Genomic DNA, 20,760 nt, shown 5'->3' on the forward strand with positions numbered 1-20,760 from the left:
ACTGATTCAGGCAGCTCGCAGGAATACCGAAGGCTCACTGGATTCACAATGTAGGCCCTTTCTCACACGTGGCCTTCAATACATGTGTACGGCAGTGGCTTATGGCAATTACAATAGGGCTCCCCATATGGAAAGAAAGCCCACGTTGATTATTGAAGGGAGATTTTATTTTTTTACTTTTCTACTTTTAACAGCACTGCTTCAAAAGAGTCTTAGAATAAAGAAGTAGAAAAACAGGGTTTCAAGTTCTCCAACACTGTCTGCTTATAAGATGGATGATGCAACTTATTCTACTTGTTAATTCCCACTGCTTGATTGGCAACCACAGGCAGCGCTGGGAGGAGGCTTCCCCCGGCTTCAGCATCCCCACGAGTCCTGGAAACACTCTGCACACTGCTCAATAAACATCCTCATCAGTTTTATCACCCATTAGATGAGATATTGAAAAGCTTTGGCTGTTCTACACAACCATGTGGTGCCGAAGCCGCTTTAAAGGGACAACACAACAGAAGTGAACTTTCGGGCTGTCATTAAAATTGTTCTTTTTGTTATCAGTTTGGAAGATATGACGATATTGCTGGATTTGTATCCTCCAAGTAGACGACATTAGGCTGTTGAACATTTGGGAGCATTTGGCTGATGGTGTATTCATTAATGAGCAAGGGTTTTGTCTATTTGTTCCCCAGAGAAATGGAGGAACAAAATCCTCAGAGAACCTTCAAAAATCTGAATTTTTTAAAATATGTTCATACACTTTAAACTTAATTATTGAAATTTGTTTGAAAATTTGTATGAATGAAATAGTAATCTGCATACAAATGGCGAGTAAGGGATTGATACACTACTGTCCTATAAATGTGATAGCTAAGAAAAATTTGCCTAAATATGTTGACTATGCAGAAAATCAACATTTGTATTTGTTCGCACTCATGTTTATGCACTCATTTTTCAATTATTTAGGCTTGTTTCTCTCATATTTTAAATTTTAAATTTGTTCAAAGCTGAAGTGTTGCACTTTTCCTTTCCCAACACAATCAATCCACCTGACGGTGTCTGGAGTCAGCAGAACTGAACGTCCATCATTCAACTATCAGCTGTGGAAGAAGAAGCTGGCAGCTCTGTGAACTGTCCGCACGCAGCCATGTGTCACCTCGACCCCACAGGACTCACACCAGATACTGAGCTGTAAAATTAGACTCTCATGCTGTTCAGCAGTTTGTTCATAAACTTCACATCAAAACTATCTCCACGTTTTGTAAGTAGTTTTGTTCAATTAATACTGAATAAACTATTCCGTTTCTGATTTGTACAAGGATTTTGGAAGAGTTAAATGTAAAAATCTAGCATGTTATTTTTATATTCATGTCAAATATATTATGTGTTTTAAAATCTAAACTTTAACAACTTGTTGACTAACCGTTGCTTTGTCTGCAGTGGAACCGACACACACCAAACTTAAGGAATCCTTCTCTCAGAACACACGGCACGGTCAGGTTGTTTAAGTTAATGTAACTGATTACTGAGGAATCAGATTAGGTGATGTCAGTGAGTCTCCATTGGTATTTTAAAATGTACACATAAGTAATAAAACCGACAACCGACCAAGGAGCAGGACGTAGAACAACCTTAAATCCAATCACACTTCAGGGATGTGATTGCTCATTATTGTCACTTCACACATTCGAACAACCTACATTTTCTGTGTGTGGTTTTTGACTTGCTGGTGTGTTACCTTGCAGAGGAAGTTGACGTTGAAGCCAAACGTCTGAGCGTTCCTCGAGCCGGCGTTCATGTAATTGCCGACCAGCAACACCAGCTCCAGGAGTTTGCTGAAGCTCTCGCTCTTCTTCACCTCCTCGCAGGCAAACGTCACGTTCATGATATCCGGTCGGATGTTGTTCACCTGCTCCTCGAACGTCAGCTTGAACAGGATGCCGTTGAGACGCGGCCGGAGGAGCTTCACTGAACTCATCTAGAGAGATCAGGAACAAAGAGAGGGGTGTGATTGGTTGGTGTTGGTGATGAACTTCTGTAGCGAGAGCAATCCAACATGTTCAACTGCAACCGTCAGTAACCATCTTTAAAAAACAATATATTTTAGGACAGAAAATAAATCCTAAACAAGTATTTTACGGCGCGCCCTTGAAATCCATGTTAATTCCCCAGTGTCAATACGTCTGTAACAAGTTTTAATAATGTGAAACCCAACTACCCTCTATATCAAGTGGGATTAACCTGTTTACTGACTTTCACATAGACAAAGGAAGCAGCCATTAAAACAGATTTGTCATAAATAAATAATTTTACAGCCCCAATCAATACTTGTGGAAAAGACTTGGGCGGGTAGGGGGGGGGGGAATTCACTGAAGCCAGGGAAAAAAGGAGGGAAATGCAAATGGGGGGGAATTAAAACAAATAGGGCTCTGGGTGACAGATATGTGGCGAAGCAGCAGCCACAGACACATTCTACAGATCGCTGCATAATCCGCTGCTTGAAGGCAACTTCTGATCCAGCCCATAATGTTTCATTACCGCTGAAATGTATTCCTGTGTATGAGCAAGTAGTGTGCGTAACAATACCCCCCCCGCTCCCCCCACACCAACATTCCCACCCACTTCAATTCATTGCACGCACACACACGCACACACACACACACACACAGGCGCAGACTCCTCCCTCCCCCCCTCACTTGAATTGCTCTGTATACAATAAGGAGAAAATCATGATGAAAGCGAGTGCGCTGATGACAGCTCCGCCAGAGAAAAGCTTGAACATGGCTTATTTCCCGAGGGAACTTAATAGCTCTGCATTGAGGAGCTACTTCATCAGTCGTGAGTTATATGGTCACAATGTAGGTGGGATCATGAGTGAGGCGGCCGCCACCTGCTTCATCACATCCCCTAAAAGACACAGGCAGCGTGTAACAAGTAAAGAGAATAACTTAGGGGAGCGGGGGGAACATCTGTGAGCCCTGAACCTCACTGTGTAATGTTCCTCTGTGATCTGAACACTTTTAAACCTTTTGTTATCTCAGTAGTCTGACACTGAGCATATAAAAAAAACGTGTACGTGGTTAAATCTTATACCTATACCCCAAAAACCGTTATATACAAAAACACAGCTGTAATTCCCTGCTAATATTTAAACATATCTTGGGGTGAAAACTTCTTCTGATGACGGAAAACAAAGGCGATTATGTCCCTGACTCCAAGTTAACAGTGTGGCACATGAGGCAATATATTATTTATCCTACCACTGCACACATAGGGACTGATTATTGTCAATCAATGCCAGGATTAGGATACGCTATCCAGACAGCTGACTACAGCAGCCTTCTTTTCAAAGAACTTTGTTACAAACAGGATTCATCGCCTCGGGGTATGATTTTTTCATTGCGGGAAAAGATTGACATCGGATGTCAAAAGATGGCACTCAGTGAGTTCCCAGTACTGAATCCTAATCAAAAATGATTGACCTTCTCTTTGCCTGCCTTAAAAGTACTTCCTTTTTAATCACAGCCTCTGTCATTTGGAACTTGGTTTATATTTTCTTTTTCTGTTTTTCTTTTCATTAGAAATGCCCTTTACACCGTTGGCGACATTTTAAATACACATAACTACAACTGTTGGTGATGCATCCCCTCAGAATTGTGAGACATTTGTGGATTTCATGGTTCAACTGAAAGCCACTGTCCGGCCACAGGAAATTATACTCACCACAATGCTGAACTGCTCCGACTCCACCAGCTCCTCATATTCACCCTTTAGTTCCGCCAGTGCACTCAGCTCCTTCTGCTCTGGCAGGTTCTTTATCAGGTTCTACCAGTGGGACAGAGGGAACACACAAACACACACACACACACACACACACACACACACACACACACACACACACACACACACACACACACACACACAGAGACAGAAAGAGGGAAAGAGAAAAAGTGCTACTGTTAATGCAAATCAATTTTTTTGTCCACATCAGGATAAAAATCACCTCACGGACAAGGATGACAGGGTATCTGTCACAGGAGAAGGAGAAAAGAGGCCATTTAAGCAAAGTATGAAGCTGCTGAGTGTGTTCCTGTTCTACTTACCTGGTTGGCTAAGAGTTTGAATTATATACATTAAAAAGAATAATCATACAGTATGACCATTCCAAGAGTCCTAGATCTGTGCCCTTTGATGGACTTTTGCTAGAGCCATTGCAGAAGAGACAGGGTTGGAGTCCTGCTGCACAGGGGTTCGGTAGCAGAGTGAGCAGATAAGGTCACATAATCACTGTTGGCTCTTTGCTGTGACAGTAGTGGCCCTTAGCCAATTACTGAACATGTCGGGGATCTTCAGATAATTGACCTTCCACTGCATAATCCACAGCACCTTGCAACCGCCTTAGAAATACATGCAACTGGTTTGCCATTACTTTCTTCTGTTAAGTTGCCCTTATGGAAACAGTGGAGACGAGTTGGTGCTGATGTCGGAGATTTGGACTGAGAAGAGGGAGACGATGGGGAGGGGCTGTTTTTCTGAAAATGTTAATTGTTTGTGTTAAGGTCAGCCTAGTTAATAAACTTTAACACATTGACTTTCCCCCTCTTTTTCACCGAGGAGAAGAAGAAGAGTTGCCCTTTCCAGGTCTTCACAAAGCTTCCTTCATCATTAGTTCCCGAATGTATCCAGCGGGAGTAGACTGGGGAAGGGGCTCATGGGCAGATGGAAGTCAGACATGGAAAACAGAGAGCAGACACAGCTATGAGGCCACGGCTCTGACTGACCACCGCCGCCATAGTCTGCTGCCTAATGATGACATCTCTGTCCTTCCCTCAGGGAACTCAGCAATACAAAAACCAAGCCATAATGCAGGGCTAGCATTCCTGCTTAGGAGGAAGCCATTATATCAAATGTTGCTTGCTTTTTCGGAGGCCCCAATTAGGGTCTGCAGCAAGCAGTGGTGCCCCGGTAATGAAGGCCTTTGATCAAAGCAGCAGAAGCAGGAAAGCTGGTTGATGATTTCAAAGAAATAAATAAATACAACTATTTGTGTAAATGGAATTGTGCATTTGAGCTGATGATGACCGGACATACGTTTCCATTTTGTCTGCCTTTTGGGCGAGAGCAATGGAGTGTACATTTTTTTTTAGTTCATCTTGGCATGGTATAGAAAAGAAGGAGCAGTGTCGTCGGTAGAGTCTTCACAAAAGATTCACTGTTGGTGAATGTGTCTATTTAAAGATAGACATCACAGCTATACCTCCTCCAAATGTATCAACATGAAGCCAGATTCGTCAGCACACAGACACTGCCACCTTGCACTGGTGACAGAAGTGCTGGGGGAGCAGAGCAGCCGTCTGATACCATCAGTCATTAGTCATTCTCATTAAAACCACACTTATCTGAAACATGAACATCTGAACACATGTCAGTGTGATGACAACTACCTAATAAGACAGATGTATATATTCATTTAAACAGTGTCCCATCTGCTAACATGGAGAAGTCGTTGTTCAGGAGCCATACTGCAGCCAGCCACGAGGAGGTGATTGTCTGTTCTTCAGTGGATGTGTGCTTTAAAGAATGGTCAGTGATTTTTTTTTGTCATGCAGAAATCCATTGTGATACAGTTTACAAGCATAAAAACACACCTTCATTTTCAAAGGAGTGGACTCAATTCTATGAAGGAGGTGAAATTATTCTCAAACATTTCAACACAACTGAAGAAACGCAAGAAAGACAAGGCTCTCGGAAATCCAATCCACCTTGCGCTTGTCATTTCATTCGTCTGTCATCTAGTTAATTATCAGAAACCCTGCGGAGCACAATTGACACAAAGGCAGCACCATATGTGAAGCAATGTGGGAGACTGGGTGAGGATGCTGGGCCAGACTCCGCACCACAGGCCACCAGACACACACAGCAGTCTGGGAGAGATTACTGGAAGAATGCTAGCAACACTACACATTCGTTTGCAGCCTTGAGCGAAGATGACGGCACAACGTATCAGCACACGTGCCAAGATCTGCAATCCGCGGACAAAATGCCAAACGGCAACAGCAGAATTTGGATGTTGAGGTTAAAACCTTATACACACTATTTTATGTAGTATTTCCTTGTCAAACATAAAATTAGACTGCCGGCTGAGGAAGGGAAAACAATGAATATATTTGATACCTTGTAAATGTCAAGTATACGTTTGCTGACATTTTTCTTATGATGGATTGTTGAGATTTGAGCAGGAAATGAGGCTATTTCACTGCCCTGCGTGTGTCTTATTTCAGATTCAATGATGTGGCCAACTATATTCTCTGAATCAGTCTCTGACCGTGAAAGTAGGAAATAACTTGAGCACAGGTTCAGGACATGTCCCTCAACATCCCTTTGTTCCGTCTTTCTTGTCACGTATCATCATAAAACGTCCAATAGAAAAGATTCCAGTCAAAATGTGTAACTGTCTACATGGATTTCTTTTCAGAAGCAAGTCCTTCAGTAGGTGGCTGTTTTTTCCAGCTTGTTCAGAAATGCTCTCAGACTGCGAGCAGCAGTTATGACTTTCATTGGTAGATTGACTGTTCCTCCGCTGACTCTGTCACAGTTTCAAAAGCTTTGCACTTCACCAGTCGTGTATATTTGTATGTATATTTTTATCCGACTCTCAAAACTCGACGGTGTGATCTTGGATGTGTGTCACTCCCCAGTTTGGTTTGACAAATCAGAATCATTTAAAATCCGTCAGGTGAGGTGAAAATAAAAGAACACAATCGGAATCAAAGAAGAATACATATCCATCACTGTGAAATTAAGTGAATAGGACAGGACATTTTGGGGTTAATATTCTACTCTGAAACATATTAGGATCAGGAAAGCATTGCACAAAATACTAAATATACATATTAGAGATTTACAGTAAGTGGATTTATTCAATGACTCATAAAACCTCACAACCATGTTACTGGCCTTCTCTTCCCCTCACATTCACTCAAAACTGTATTTTATATTTTTTTTTGTGTGGTAAATATTGACAGAATAGTTCCTGTGTTGCTGCCTGCACTGAAAGGTCTGCACTTGAGGAGCGGAAGCAGCTGGGAGGGTAAAGAAGAGTGTTAAAGTAATGAGATACAGGTTACGGTTCACTAAACATGTGTAGAGGATGACAGTATCTTCAGGGCTTTCACTTCCACACTTTGATCTCTGCTGCTGTCAACCAGCTCCCAGTGAATCAACTTCACAGTTCCGAGGCATGTGCGAATCCACGCCCGGCTGAAAGGGGGGTATTAGGCATCAACTTAACCATAGAGTTTACAGGGATGCACGCGCGTACAGACACCAGGCTGTGGGGACGGTATCCATGTTTCTGTCTTTCTTCGTTCGTCTTCTTTGGCTCATTTTCCACTAGCACCTTGTCAAATATCCATGAGAGGATGGAGAAGTGTGTTTTGAATAGAAATGACCGAAAAACTTTAGAATTCCGTTTTGAGACGAGTGAATTGATGAAGCTGATGAAGCAGTGAAGATCCCTGCTTGGTAAAGAAGAGACACCTGTGTTGTGTGAGGCTCCCAACAAAGACACACAGAGGAGCCATGTCTGTCATGGGCAGGATGTGAGTCTCTCCTTAGTTTTGGGAGAAAGATAAATTCAGTGTTCCCTCCTCCCTACCGTGACACCTTAGCTAGCTCCCTACCTGGTTCAAGGCAAATCAGTGAACACTTCAGTTGGAATCAATAATAACAATAATACAGCGGCTCACATTATTCTACCAGGCTTATTTCTCCAATCAACACTTGACAGTTTCAAAAAAGACATTATGTGTTATTTCACAATTTCTTTTTATTTTCTCTCAAAACTATGCTGAAGAGTCAAGACAGGAAAAATAAGGATCTTTACAGACTAGGGTTGTGGGTGTAGACGGTATCTATCTCAAACAAAAGGTTACAACTACTGCAAACTGAATACCTGGGAAAAAAATTATATAAAGTTGTTTTTGTTTAGAAGAATAGGGACAGTTTGACTGACAGGGCCCAGTAAAGTGCAGTGTGGTGCCTTGGATTTATATTTTCAGTCTATACACTTTGAAATAACAACATTTAAGAAAACCACATTTATTTTATTTGAACTAATATGTAATTTACTTATGATTAAATGTCGCATATTAAATATGAGATGTATTTTAACATGAGGTTTTGCATATTAGATCATTAAGCCCAATGGTAACTGGAGTAATTTACTAAAAAACTGCAAATCTTGTCTCAAAAGGTAAAACATGTTAAACAATGAACGTGCAGTGAGGCAGGCTGCTGTAGTCCCAGAGAAACCTGCACCCTGCCAAACCACACAAACCCCTCAAATCCCACCATGAGCAAAGCCACAGTGACAGACTGACAGGCAACAAACTGCGTGTGACAGATTCTTAAATCGCATTAAACTAAATGAGAAATGCAGTTTGAAAGAAAGACAAACACAGCGAGAGAGAGAGAGGGGGAAATAGAGGAGGGGAGAGATTAATTTCAGGGTTGGGGCTGGAAAACCTGACAGACTAAGTGTGACATTGAATTTGTCTTTTAGAAAGAAATATGGAGCATTTTTTTTAACGCGCACACCTGAGCACTTGCATTCACCGTGAAAGGTGTGAAGCAAGATTAAAAGGGAAATTAACAAGGTGTATAGAGGGTTCATGTTGAGAAAAAAAGAAGATAAGCACAGACGCAGAACATTTAAGAGAGAGAGAGAGAGAGACAATAGGTGATAAACAACATGTTTCTGAAAGCCTGATCCACTCTCACCTGAATCTGTTAGGAACCCTAAGTACTTTCAAATACATCCGATCATTAAACGTGTCAGATCAAACTCCAATACGTAAAAACTGATGAATGGTGGAAAGAAAGACGATGAACTCCACTACACTGCATCAAAGCCTTATCCTATTACAGGTGGTATATGACAGCTTTATGTAAAAGGATTATAGACATGGATTTACGTCCATGCCTGTTCATAGTGTACAAAGTGTGGACTTTGTATGATTTTTATAAAATATATCACAATTATTTTGTCGTTATACACATGTGAATCTTTGAGTTATGGCCAAAAAATTTGTGTAGTGAGTTCCTACTGCTCTTCACCTTTGACCACCACATTCTAATTCTATCAGGCAGAGTTAACATTTGTGCCAAATTTGTCCTGGAGATGCTGCGTTCAAGAGGCAAATACTAAATAAAAAAAAAACATGTTTTCCTTGACCTTCGACCTCGGAATTCAACTCAAGTCATCCCTGAATGTAAGTGAACTTGTTGGGCCAGATGTAATGGAACTTCTCTCTGGGTACCTTGGAGAAATAGTGTTGCACAGAGACCTTCACCTTTGACCGAAGTCTTAACAGTTCAACTCTTAGTCCAAGTTACCTAATTTAAAGAGATTCCCTCACGGTGATTTTACCGTAATGTGTTTAAAAGAGGAGGACGGGCTGAGGGAAAAACGGACAAACTGAAAACATAAAGCTGCCGGCTTCAGCTGTCACAGGTGTGGAGGCATAAAAGGAGGGGGGGCTGGCAGTAATAGTAGTTTATTTGTTTGTGGAGTCTCCTGCCTGAGAGTGTCTCTGTGAGTGATGTCCCGTCTGTCCCAGAAACGAAGACACTGCATTTCACAGGTGAGAATAGAAAACTAATCTCTACTGGTGTTAAGCAAGTACAGCACCCAGTGAGCCGGAGGACAAGGTACATTAAGTCCATCTGATCAAAATTTAACTGCACATGCAATGCCCGTGAACACGCACTCGTGCATGTGACCGTGACTGTGCGTGTTTTTGATCAATATTCGACCTGCGGACACGGTGCCTGGCTTGGACCCTGTGGCTACAGATCAGCAGCATGGTGATGATCAGTGAAAGGTACATCTAGTACCGTGGGTCCCGGCCATCAATTTCTAAAGCACATTTGATATTGTACCAGGCCTGTTTTCCCTTCTCCCTGCCTTTACTTTGTTTATTCACCACTTTTCTGTCTCATTTTCTCAGCCCTCCCAAATCAGCATAATGTATTTCACATTTTATTGTTAAATTAGCATTTGATGCAGAAGAGAGTTACGTGCTGTGTGCCAAAATAAACCACAATTAAGCCCAAGGGGGACCCCCGGTTCTCCTGCTTAAGCTCTAATCCAGCAGACGCAATGCAAAGCCACACTTATCGCCTCGCCCCACATGTGCACTTTTTACACCAATGCAAATGATGCCCAACAATGTGCCATGGCGCCAACCTCACCTGTTGTGCGGCAGAGAACAACGGCCGGCATGGGCACCGCAAGACCTTGCAGCCAATGGGCTGCGGCGTGTAATGATGGGCCCATGCATATGGATGAGCATGGTCGTGATCTGGGTGATTGACAAGACGGATAAACAATAATAACCAGCGAGGCGAGTTTGAAAGACGCCTGCGAGACCTGCAGGAGAGCTGGTTGCCATGGCGAGGTGATGGGAGGTAGTGCAGATCCGAACACTGGTAACACTGGTGTTCACTGCCAGACGACCCAGTCCGTGTGTATTTCACTGCAATATACAGCACATATCTGGAGTATTGGCTCCATCAAATGTACTTTTTTTAAGTTGCAACCTTAAATTTTAAAAAAATATATTTGTCTACCTAATCAACTTACACTCAGTGTCGCATAATGAGTGGTCTAACACATCAATATCTCCATAAACATATTATAAATTGACTTTGCCCATTGACAGATGCTGGGAAACTACTTCCTGCTTGAATGCAATACTTTTACAGCATTGCATCATTTTAACTTATTACACATTATCATGATGAATCGGAAAATATACAAATCGGTTTAATATATGTAGCATCCTTATTCAGCCTCTTTTAAATAATTCAAATGATAATCTTCTAAGCTTGTTTATTGAAAACCTCTGGTAGGTCATTGAACAAGTGCTAAAAACATCTACTCAGACATGCTGACTTGGAATCCTGGAGATACTGGACACAGCCCTGCACTTCTTTGCTATTCTTACTGGTGCATTTACACAAAACATAGAACAATACCAATTACAAATGAATAGCGGCAGAGCAGGGTAAGGCATTAGCCTTTCCTTTTGAAAAGTAGATGGGCTAATATAAAAAACATTGGCAGACATTAAACATTGAGAAGCCACTCTGATATTCCGCAAAAAAACAAGCCCCCAGGGCCGTATCATCTGCTGACGAGAGTTAGTTTACCACACACACCAAAGACTGGGTGTGTGTGTTAAACATTTAGTGATGATTCTCTCGTTTCTTGCAGCTAGATCACACGACATGTCCTGGATACTGGTGCCGCTGTGGAGCAGTCTACTGAACAGCTCTTGTTGTGTGTGATCTCTCTCTCTCTCTCTCTCTCTGAATGTGTGTATCCATGTCTTTCTTCTACTGGTTCGAGCTCCCTCTATGACCAAATTAAAATGGTCCAGACAACCTTTGGTTTGTGGGTCTGACCTTGTAGATAATCCTTATCTCAATTTTCCACTGCGTAACACAACATGATGGCTAACTAACAAAGAAGTAATTTACAAATCCACAACAGCCTGAAGGCACGGCCTGGACGTTGGTCACTTTAAATCAAGTTATATACCAGCGGAAGTCTAAATTGCCATAATTTCAACTCGTCTACTTGGATGTAACATTTGAAATTAAGTGGCCGAATAAATTGAAAACACTAAACACAACCCTTTGTGATTATGCATTAGCCCTAGTGCACTGACCTTGATGTAGTGATGAGCTCTGATGAGACGAGGAATTAGCAATGAGCAGGGATTGGACATCAATAGAACGCTGCTAAACTCTAAACTATACAAAGTATCATGCAGGAGAAAGTGTGTTGTGTGTCTGCATGATGGAGGCAGGAAAATCTGATTAGACCTTTAAAAGCTTGTATTGGCTTGGCCAGAAGAGAGTATGCATGTATTGTAGAATATTTCAAAACGCATTAACTTTAATCACGAAGGGCAATTTCCCAAGATGTGCCAATATAAACAACGAGTGAACAGAAGGTTGTCCAGCTGAAATATTGTACAAGATAAATATGATTTAAAAAAAAGTGGAAAGAAAAAATAAACTTTGAGGCTGATGTTTCAAAGTATAAATCCAAATCCCTGAAACAAATACCACTTAGTAAACCCTCCTACTGTAAGTTAAATATATTCCTAACTATGATTACCTTTGATCTCAGCTCCCACAGATATAAACAAACTATGTATACTAGGTTTTTTTGCCAATTTATTTGAGAAAACTTGTAAAACTGAGTAGCGTGTTCCTGCAGTGCAATTCGCATTAACGCTAAAATGGGCCATTTTCACCAATCTTCGAGAGGTCATCTCAATAACAAACAATTTAAGTATGAAAGTAATGGAGATGACCTGCAGTGATTTTGTATGATGAATCTCCCAACCCTAAAGACTAAATTATTCAGTGCATAAGTAATCCCCATGAATATTTCAGTTTGACTGAATAATACTTACATAAACAAAGATGCCCTAAAATCCCCTCCGCCTTTTTGAATTGGAATATAAGTTTTTTTTGTTCTTTTCAAGATATCAGAATTTTAAACATATGCATTGTGAACACTGATAAATAATAGCATGGCCTGAGAATACAACAAAAACTAAATCCCATTTGATGCACTTAAAAATAAGTATGGCTAGTAATGACGCAATGCAATTACAAATTAACAACAATGACATGGTAATGGACAAAACTTAATAAGTTGCGATGTTATTATACTCACAAACTTATATAGTAACCTGGGTAGTAAACTATTAATACTTATTAACAAACTGGGCGTTTTTGAAACCTCCTTGTGTTATACTGGCAGGACCAGTGAGGGCACGGGACCAAATACCATCATTATGCCAGTTGAGACTTCCCTGCGGGGGTGCAAAGAGGCTGGGGGGGATTTTGGAAAAAATCTAAGCACCAAAGGACAGAAAAGTTAAGTCAAAGACAGAAAGGTCATGGCCAGCGATTTAAACAATGCAAGTGAGGTGGAATATGCACTGAGCTCAGGGCGTTCTGGGGGTCTTGTAGTGTCAAACTAAACACAAACACAATGCAACCAGGCCCCTGAAGCCCAGAGCACACATGGCTGACTCTTTTACACACAAACAAGGTCTACAGGACCCTTCCCTTGCCGCTTCCGCTGCCAGCCAACAATAAAAAAGAAAAGCTTTGTCAGGCTGTCGGCCCTTTAAAGGCAGACCTCTGCCAAGCTTTCAGAGTCTCAATCTGTTTTCACTGCGCCAGTGTTCATTACTGCCTTTGATTGTTCCTTCATCTCATTGTTGTACAGAGTGGTGGGGGGGGCCGGGCTCTGATGTCTTTTTAAATTTGATGAAGCTGACCTGATATAAAAAAGTGACCTCTGTCCACCAGCACTATGCATATTGTAGGGAAATGAGATAGAGGGAGAAGGACACACAGAGAGAGAGAGAGAGAGAGAGAGAGAGAGAGAGAGAGAGAGAGAGAGAGAGAGAGAGAGAGAGGTTGCATGCATGTGCGTGTGTGTGTGTGTGTGTTTGCTCCTGTGCAATGGCCTTACACACACACTCACTGGTGGGATGATAAATGGCCGTGCAGCGGCTCGGAGATGAAGGAGATAACTGACCCCGTCTTCCCATTTGCATGTAGTGTACGTCTGTGTTTGTACGCCGGCTGCGTGGAGATGGAAATAAGTGTTGAATTGCAAGGATTGGTACGGAGCCCGGATGAATGGTGAGAGCCCGGACTGTCTGACAGCATTCAGGGATGTGTACATCATCTGTGAAGCGTTGATGGGCCCTAATGCAGAATAAGGAGAGCCAATCAGCTCCTATCTATCTACTCTGCCAGGGTGACACATGGTGGGGGTGCTTCAAGGCCAGCGCGCCGCCACATTCTGCTGACAAATCATTACATTAGACATGTCGACGGAGACGGGAGATAATAAGATTGAGTTACAGAGTTTTAGATGCATTGTGAACACCTCTTGCTTCCTTGGTTCCTTCCATTTTCAGTGTTCCATCCATTCGTCAATTCCCCACTTGCTTGTCACCGCTCTGTGCAAAAATAACCCAGCAGAAGGATTTTGAACTGGGACAAATTTTGTGGCACTTTGTTTTCCTCTTGTGTCGAGTGCAATGAGACCAGGTAAATCAGAGCCATCGGTTATCATTGCTCCGGATCAGTGTTTGTGAATCCAAGCAAACTTTGCTAGCTTTACTTTTCCTTTAAATAAACGTATAGAAATGCTCAATGGAGCTCAAAGCAAAGTATGGATGTCCCGAGCAACTGTGCGTCTCCCAAACATGTCATTAGATTGGTAATGACATGTAGCTACTCATGGTGGTACCTATGCCAACGAGGGCTTTTAAATGAGAAATCATTTAGCCTTCTAACGTACAATTCTTCTATTTTTTATAAATAAATTAAATGTGGAAGCAGCAGGTGATATCAATCTGTGAAAAGTAACTAACAACTAATGGAGCACAGCAGTTTATAAACCAGGGTTGATCAGAGGCGATGCCAGCTTCATCTTGCATCTCGTACATATTCCCCTTTATTTAAATATGTTTCCTTCCATCCATCTTGTTTTTATCTCTCTCTTAATTTGTGTGTATGTTCGGTGCACACGCTCACCCACTCTTAACATTAGCAAGATGGTAAATGCATTTTCCCTTTGTAATTGCCCAAGCCATGCCGACGCATTCACTCTGAATGTGTGTGTGTGTGTGTGTGTGTGTGTGTTGTCCATGTGGATAAATGGTGATTGGCGTGTGGCTGAAAGTGGGTGGTGTAGAGTGATTAATCAGCATAATGAGTGGAGATGAGCGCTGTGCAGATGGAGCCCACACTCAGGACTGTGTCACCCAGCAGGAAGTCTCCGAGTCTCGGGGCATGTGTCGTTCGCTTCCTCGAGAAATTTGTGAGCTCATTTCTGCCTGATTTTATTCTATAATCATCTAGCTCCTATTTCACAAGATGTGAATAAACAACGTTCACACATAAATACAAATGTTGTCTGTCTCCTGTCAAAGTTTACCTTACAATACTGTGTACATTCAAACAACTGTTTTTTCTTCGAGGAGCAATTTGTGCTGTCCGTCAAACACAAGATCTGAGTTCTCAGTTCTTCACAAGAAGCAAACGCCACCACAGAAACTGTGTGGCATGAAATATCTGATTGAAGAGGAGTTTCTATAGAAATGAGCATTTCACAAGCAAACAGAGACAGAGGGAAACTTTGAGTGATATCCCTGAGCAAATGTGAGGAAGTGCCTCCATGATAAAATGACAGTGGAGAATTTGCCAAATCTTCATCCACCCAGCGTCACATCGGGAACATGAACACATTCAAGACAGGGCTCAACATTTGAGATGAAGAAAGAATACATTCCATATTCAGTGAGTGGGTTCAACCTGATAATAAATACAATAATGTGAAGCTTTCAATTTCCGATGCTGTCTTTTAACTTACTAGCAGGAGGCTTTGGACGCCTTCAGTGTGTCCCCTGCTCTGCCAACATATGTTCACTCTGTGAGCTTTCTGAATGCACTCGGCACAATGTGAGACCTTCCCACTGCCTCGCTCACGTAACTGTCGCTGGCACCGTCTCCCAGCAGCAGGAGTATTACGTGAGGGGAGTATAATGCTCCAACCCTGACATTCAGACCTGGAGCAGGAGAGGGCAACATGTTTTCTTTGGTGAAGGTTTTGATTTCATTTCTTTATATTCATGTACTTAATATGCAATTGTCAATTAGATGGTGAACGTCATGGAGAATGAAGGGAACAAACTAATAAGAGGAACCGCTTGCTCAATTTGACTTGAATAAATGAATGTGACCACTGAATACCGATCCCACTACACACATGTTCTTAAGAGCTTTGTATTAATTGTAGAGTCCCAGCATTACTCTGGTCTTAAGCATTAACAAGCTCACTTACACAATGTGGGCTCCTTCTGCACTGATAAGTTAACTCAGTTGGTCCCCCCCCCCCCCCGCCCCTGTACGTTGTGACATTAGCCTGGTTCCCAGATGTTTATGTTAACTGTCTCCCTCTCCTGAGCCTTGTTGAGCCTGTCTCTTTGTCAGCAGCCTCAGAGTCCTGGTTCATATTTATTAAAGAGGGATATAGAGGAACAACAGAATCTCTCTCAAACAGGGCGAGTAGCTGCTTCAGTGTGGAAACAAGAACCTTGCGTTTTTAAACACTGAATAAAAAGGATCTAAAAAGGTCACAGCTGATGCCTGTAAATGCATCACTTCAAAAGACGTGTGAGAATTCAAGAGTTTGCTTTTATTATCTCGTCTCGGTTTGTCAGACTTTTTTTCTTTTTGTGTGTTAAAATCGGTACCAGCGCCTTGTCGGCCTTGAGAAGAGCTACAACTATTCAAGAGCTCACAGTTAAAGCTGATTACCGACCACTTTCTTCAGTGTATCTTGGTCAGTGGTACCTGCTGGGTGGCAAGAGAAGTGCTTTGTTCCGCTGCTCCACACTCGTGATGTAAACCAGCCCAGTCGTTTGTCTGGTGCTGTGTGCAACAAGACCTCGGTGCTGAGGACACAGCTGTCCTGCTGGCAGATGGAGTATTTTTACTTTGCTGGAGAAAGGCTGAAGGTCGGTAAAGGTCAACACCTTAACTTCCTTTCTCCGCTGTGAAGCAGAGGGGGGTCTGCCGTCTCATAACGCGCACGCTGCACTTTCTGCCAGATTGTGAGCCAATTAAAGGTTATCAGAGCTCAGAAAAATTGTCCTGCAGGGCGCCTCTCTGGATAGGACCCATCTTAATACTGTGCATATTACACCACCATCTTTTACTAGTGTCTGGGATCCAAGCAGTGGGGAAGAGGCAGATTACTGCAAAAGTTATTGTTGATAAGCCATGTGGGAAAGGACATATATATCACCTCAAAGGTAACTCTTTAGAATTACTTCTCCAAGGTAGGGAAGACCTCGGACAATGCCCAAGGCTGCTTGGGGAAAATATCTTAAAAAATAACAATCTCACATACAACACTCGTGCACACAACACAGTGAATCTCTGTCAATATTATCCTGAAATCAAATCTTCTATTTGCAGCTCAACCCCAAAGGTCTGCACCCTCTTCTACTGATATAAAACATAAACAAAAGATAATAAGACCGCAGCAACGGTTGACATGAGGACATTGCAAGAAATATTAGTGCAGATTGAGGCTCATGCAGCCCAATGATGCATCTTCACCTCGGATGCACCTGCCCCGCTTTCAATTAATACCTTCTGAGACAAGGAAAACAAACAAATAAAATAGGAGCAAAAACAAGTAGCCTTTAGGAGGCTCATCAATCACGGCTTAAGACAAAGGGAAAAGGAAAGGAGGGTGGAGTTGAGGAGACTCTGCCAAGTGTTGTCCTTCACCATCCTTTATAGGAGGCTGAATGGGGGGGGGGGGGGGGGGGGGGAGTGGTCTCTGTGGTCCACATGAGAATGAGCAGACTGACTTGTCCAAATTAAAAGACCATACCAAGATGGGGTTGCCAAGCTCCCAGCCAGACACCGCAAATTAAAAACTACACATTTTTTCTTTTCACATGAACATGGACAAAGACTCGCTCTGTCACACACCCACACACAAACACACATTTCTCAGAGGATACAAATAAGCCTAGTGTGTGTGTGTGCATGTGTGTGTAGATATACACGTGTGTGTGTGTGTGAGTGAGTGAGAGACAGTGAAGAAACGAACACACCACACTGAACATCAGTCTTACCTGGATGAGTGATTCGCTCAGTCTATCCTCGTCCACCTCCAGCACAATGTCCCGGATCTCTTCATAAGGCAGGCGGAACGAGCCCAAGAAAATTGCTGTTGTGATGGAGAGAGAAGAGAGTCATTTCCTCTCCTTTTTTTTTTTTTATTAGACTGCAGGGTTCAAAGAGACATTTCAGCACTCATCGCTCCTCAGACAGAATGACCACAGACCTAACTTGTCACTTGGAAAAACTAATACACTTTTTGCCCCTCAACAGGATAGTTTGTGTCGCCCGGACAAAAACAATGGGAAGAAAAACATCAACATTTACCCCGGACAATGGAAGGTGCCACGATAATACCACCACTCCTTGATTCTGAATATAAAAATCCACAAACAACTAAATAACTATAAAAAAAATAACAATATTAATGGTAAAACTAGGAATATATGAGCTGCACTTGTCAACGATAATGGTGTCATCTAGGGAAACTAAGTGGTTTTGTTTGGGCGGATGGGAAGCAGCCCACTGAATTTGCCTGAGGGGACAGCCTCGTGGGTGTGTTAATCTCCAGGTGGGGTGTCTACAGTGGAAATTGGAGCTGATGGTGTATCCAGGTGGAAGTCACAGGTGGAGGTTTGGTAATGAGTTGGAGGGAGACTCACTCAGCAGCTGTTATACGGCTCCAGCACTGGGACCTGATGTCTGTATTCTACGTGCAACAAAAGAAGGTTGGGAGTCTTTTCTCCTCCTTTTTAATAATCTGTAACCATGTTATCCATTCACTCACATGTAACGCCATTTATAATGTTTTTGACGTGTGGTGTAAAGTATGATTGTACAACATTACATCTCATTTAGCTGACGATTTACAATAAGTGCATTCAACCATGAGGGTACAAACCCTGAACAACAAGAATCATGTAAGTTCAATTATCTTCTAGAAAGCCAAACTACAGAGTGCTATATGTAAGTGCTGTATAAGTGCTACTAAATATATATATTTATTTCTGTTTAATCAAAGGTGTAGTCAGAAGAGATGTGTCTTTAGTCGGCGGGGGAAGATGTGTCGACTTTCTTCTGTCCTGATGTCAATGGGGAGCTCGTTCCACCATTTAGGAGACGGGACGGCAAACAGTCATGATTTAGTTGAGTGGTTAGATCGCAGTGAATGAGCAACAAGCCGATTGGCAGATGCAGAGTGAAGTGGACTGGTTGGGGTGGGAGGTTTGACCATGTCCTGGATGTAGACTGGACCCGATCTGTTCGCAGCCCGGTACGCAAGTACTAGTGTTTTGAAATAGATGCGGGCAGCTACTGGTAACCAGTGAAGGGAGTGGAGAAGGGGAGTAGTGTGAGTGAACTTAGTTTAAAGACCAGTCGAGCTGCTGAAGTCTGGATGAGCAGGGGACGTACTCTCCTGATGTTGTGCAGCCTGTATCTACAGGAAACTGGTTGTTAAAGTAATGTTGGCAGTAAGGGAGAGAAGCTTGTGTTCACTAAACTTTAAACATCCTGGCTTTAATGTTTCGGCTTTTGATGTTAGTGACTGAGAACTGCAGAATGAAAGGGAAGTTTATACCACATAATAAAAAATTAAATCGCCAACAAACCACAATTTGTTGTTGACGTTCATTTATTTATAAATGTACCCCATTGGTTTTACTGCATCTTTACTGAGCTCCATTACTGTCTAATGGAAGTTCCTTCCGTTCTCATTTGTTGTTTTACTGCTGTATGTCCCTTATTGTCTCTTGATGTCCAACTTTTGTTGCCATCTAGCAGATGCATCTTTACCTTTCTAGTTGCTGTGTGCCACTGTGGCGTGTGGTCAGCCTGCACCTGTTCAGAAGCTGTGTGCTCGTCTAACTGTGGCAAAAAGAGTAGTTGTCCAAGTAAAAGTAGATTCTGCAGCACGATGCAAGTTTGGTGCAGTGGTTCTCCATAGATGCAGCTTTAACATCTAACAATGTGTGAATCTGTTATGGAATTCAAAGATACTTTAAAGACTACTGTGACAATTAAACCTTTTTTCCCTTTCTTCAAAATGATGTTGAAAACAGGCTACAAATGAGCTGATGATTCAAATGAGTTATTGTTGTTCTTGTGGTTTGAGGTCTGCACTCAATGGACAGTTCACTCTAAATAAATCAAGAAGTGTGTTGTCATTAAGTACAGAGTTATTGTTGCTGTACCCGGCTCCGTGTTCCTCCACAGCTCGGATCACATAATTGCATATTTTCTCTTTACCCAGACTTCTTAGTCTTTTCTTTTATTCACAGCATGGTGTGTCTCAGCCAATACAGAAAAAACAACATTTTATATAATGTTTCAACCCTTTGCTTTAATAACAAAGTGAAATGGGTCAGGGAATTATTCTCATTATAGGATTATAGTCAAGATAGATCTCAATGGGTAATAATATGTGGGACCATGTCTGCATTTCTCTTAATTCAGGTCTTAGCCAGAAGTCAACAGCTCACCTGCAGCCTATTGTAAAAGCCACAGGTAGGGGCAGACAGACAGACGGACGGATGGATGGAAGACAGGATATATTAGATGTATGGATAACCACTGTACCATGAATACTTAAAGTGGCACTGACATCCCCATCATTCACGTTGCTCCTCTACCCACTGAACCTTCCATACCGCGACACATGAAAGGGAGTTAACAGGGTTCCGCAGCAGCCAGTGAAAATGATCTACGATGCTGATGTGTCTCAGCGACTCTGGGAAGCCGTGTAGGACAACATGCGCCCCGCCCCTCTCCGTTCTGGAAGTGAGATTTTCTGCACTTATTCCTGCTTCATGACAAATTCAAAGCCCATCTGCTCGGGCGGTAATCAAAGATGGCAGAGACACCTATCAACATCCTGGCAGCCCGCACACACGAGTGCGGTGACATGCGCACACTGGCACATTCGGAAATGTGCAAACACACACACAGACGCTTCTATGTGTCATCCTTATGTTCATGCCACATGCCCCTCTCTGACATCAGACCCCAATATTTTGCCTG

General features: G+C 42.4%; 1 protein-coding gene across 6 annotated transcripts in view; it reads right to left on the minus strand.

Moving 5' to 3' along the window:
• The window catches only part of diaph2 (diaphanous-related formin 2), a 341,319-nt gene that overhangs the window by 131,410 nt on the left and 189,149 nt on the right, over positions 1–20,760 (minus strand). For all 6 annotated transcript variants that reach the window (XM_053428116.1, XM_053428115.1, XM_053428117.1 and 3 more), the window contains 3 exons: positions 17,757–17,851; positions 3,718–3,819; positions 1,733–1,972 (listed from right to left, as the gene is read on the minus strand). In XM_053428116.1, coding sequence (XP_053284091.1) covers positions 1,733–1,972; positions 3,718–3,819; positions 17,757–17,851 — 437 coding nt within the window. The remainder of the gene's footprint in view (positions 1–1,732; positions 1,973–3,717; positions 3,820–17,756; positions 17,852–20,760) is intronic.

This window comes from Pleuronectes platessa, chromosome 8 (assembly GCF_947347685.1).
Source record: "Pleuronectes platessa chromosome 8, fPlePla1.1, whole genome shotgun sequence".
Taxonomy (NCBI): domain Eukaryota; kingdom Metazoa; phylum Chordata; class Actinopteri; order Pleuronectiformes; family Pleuronectidae; genus Pleuronectes; species Pleuronectes platessa.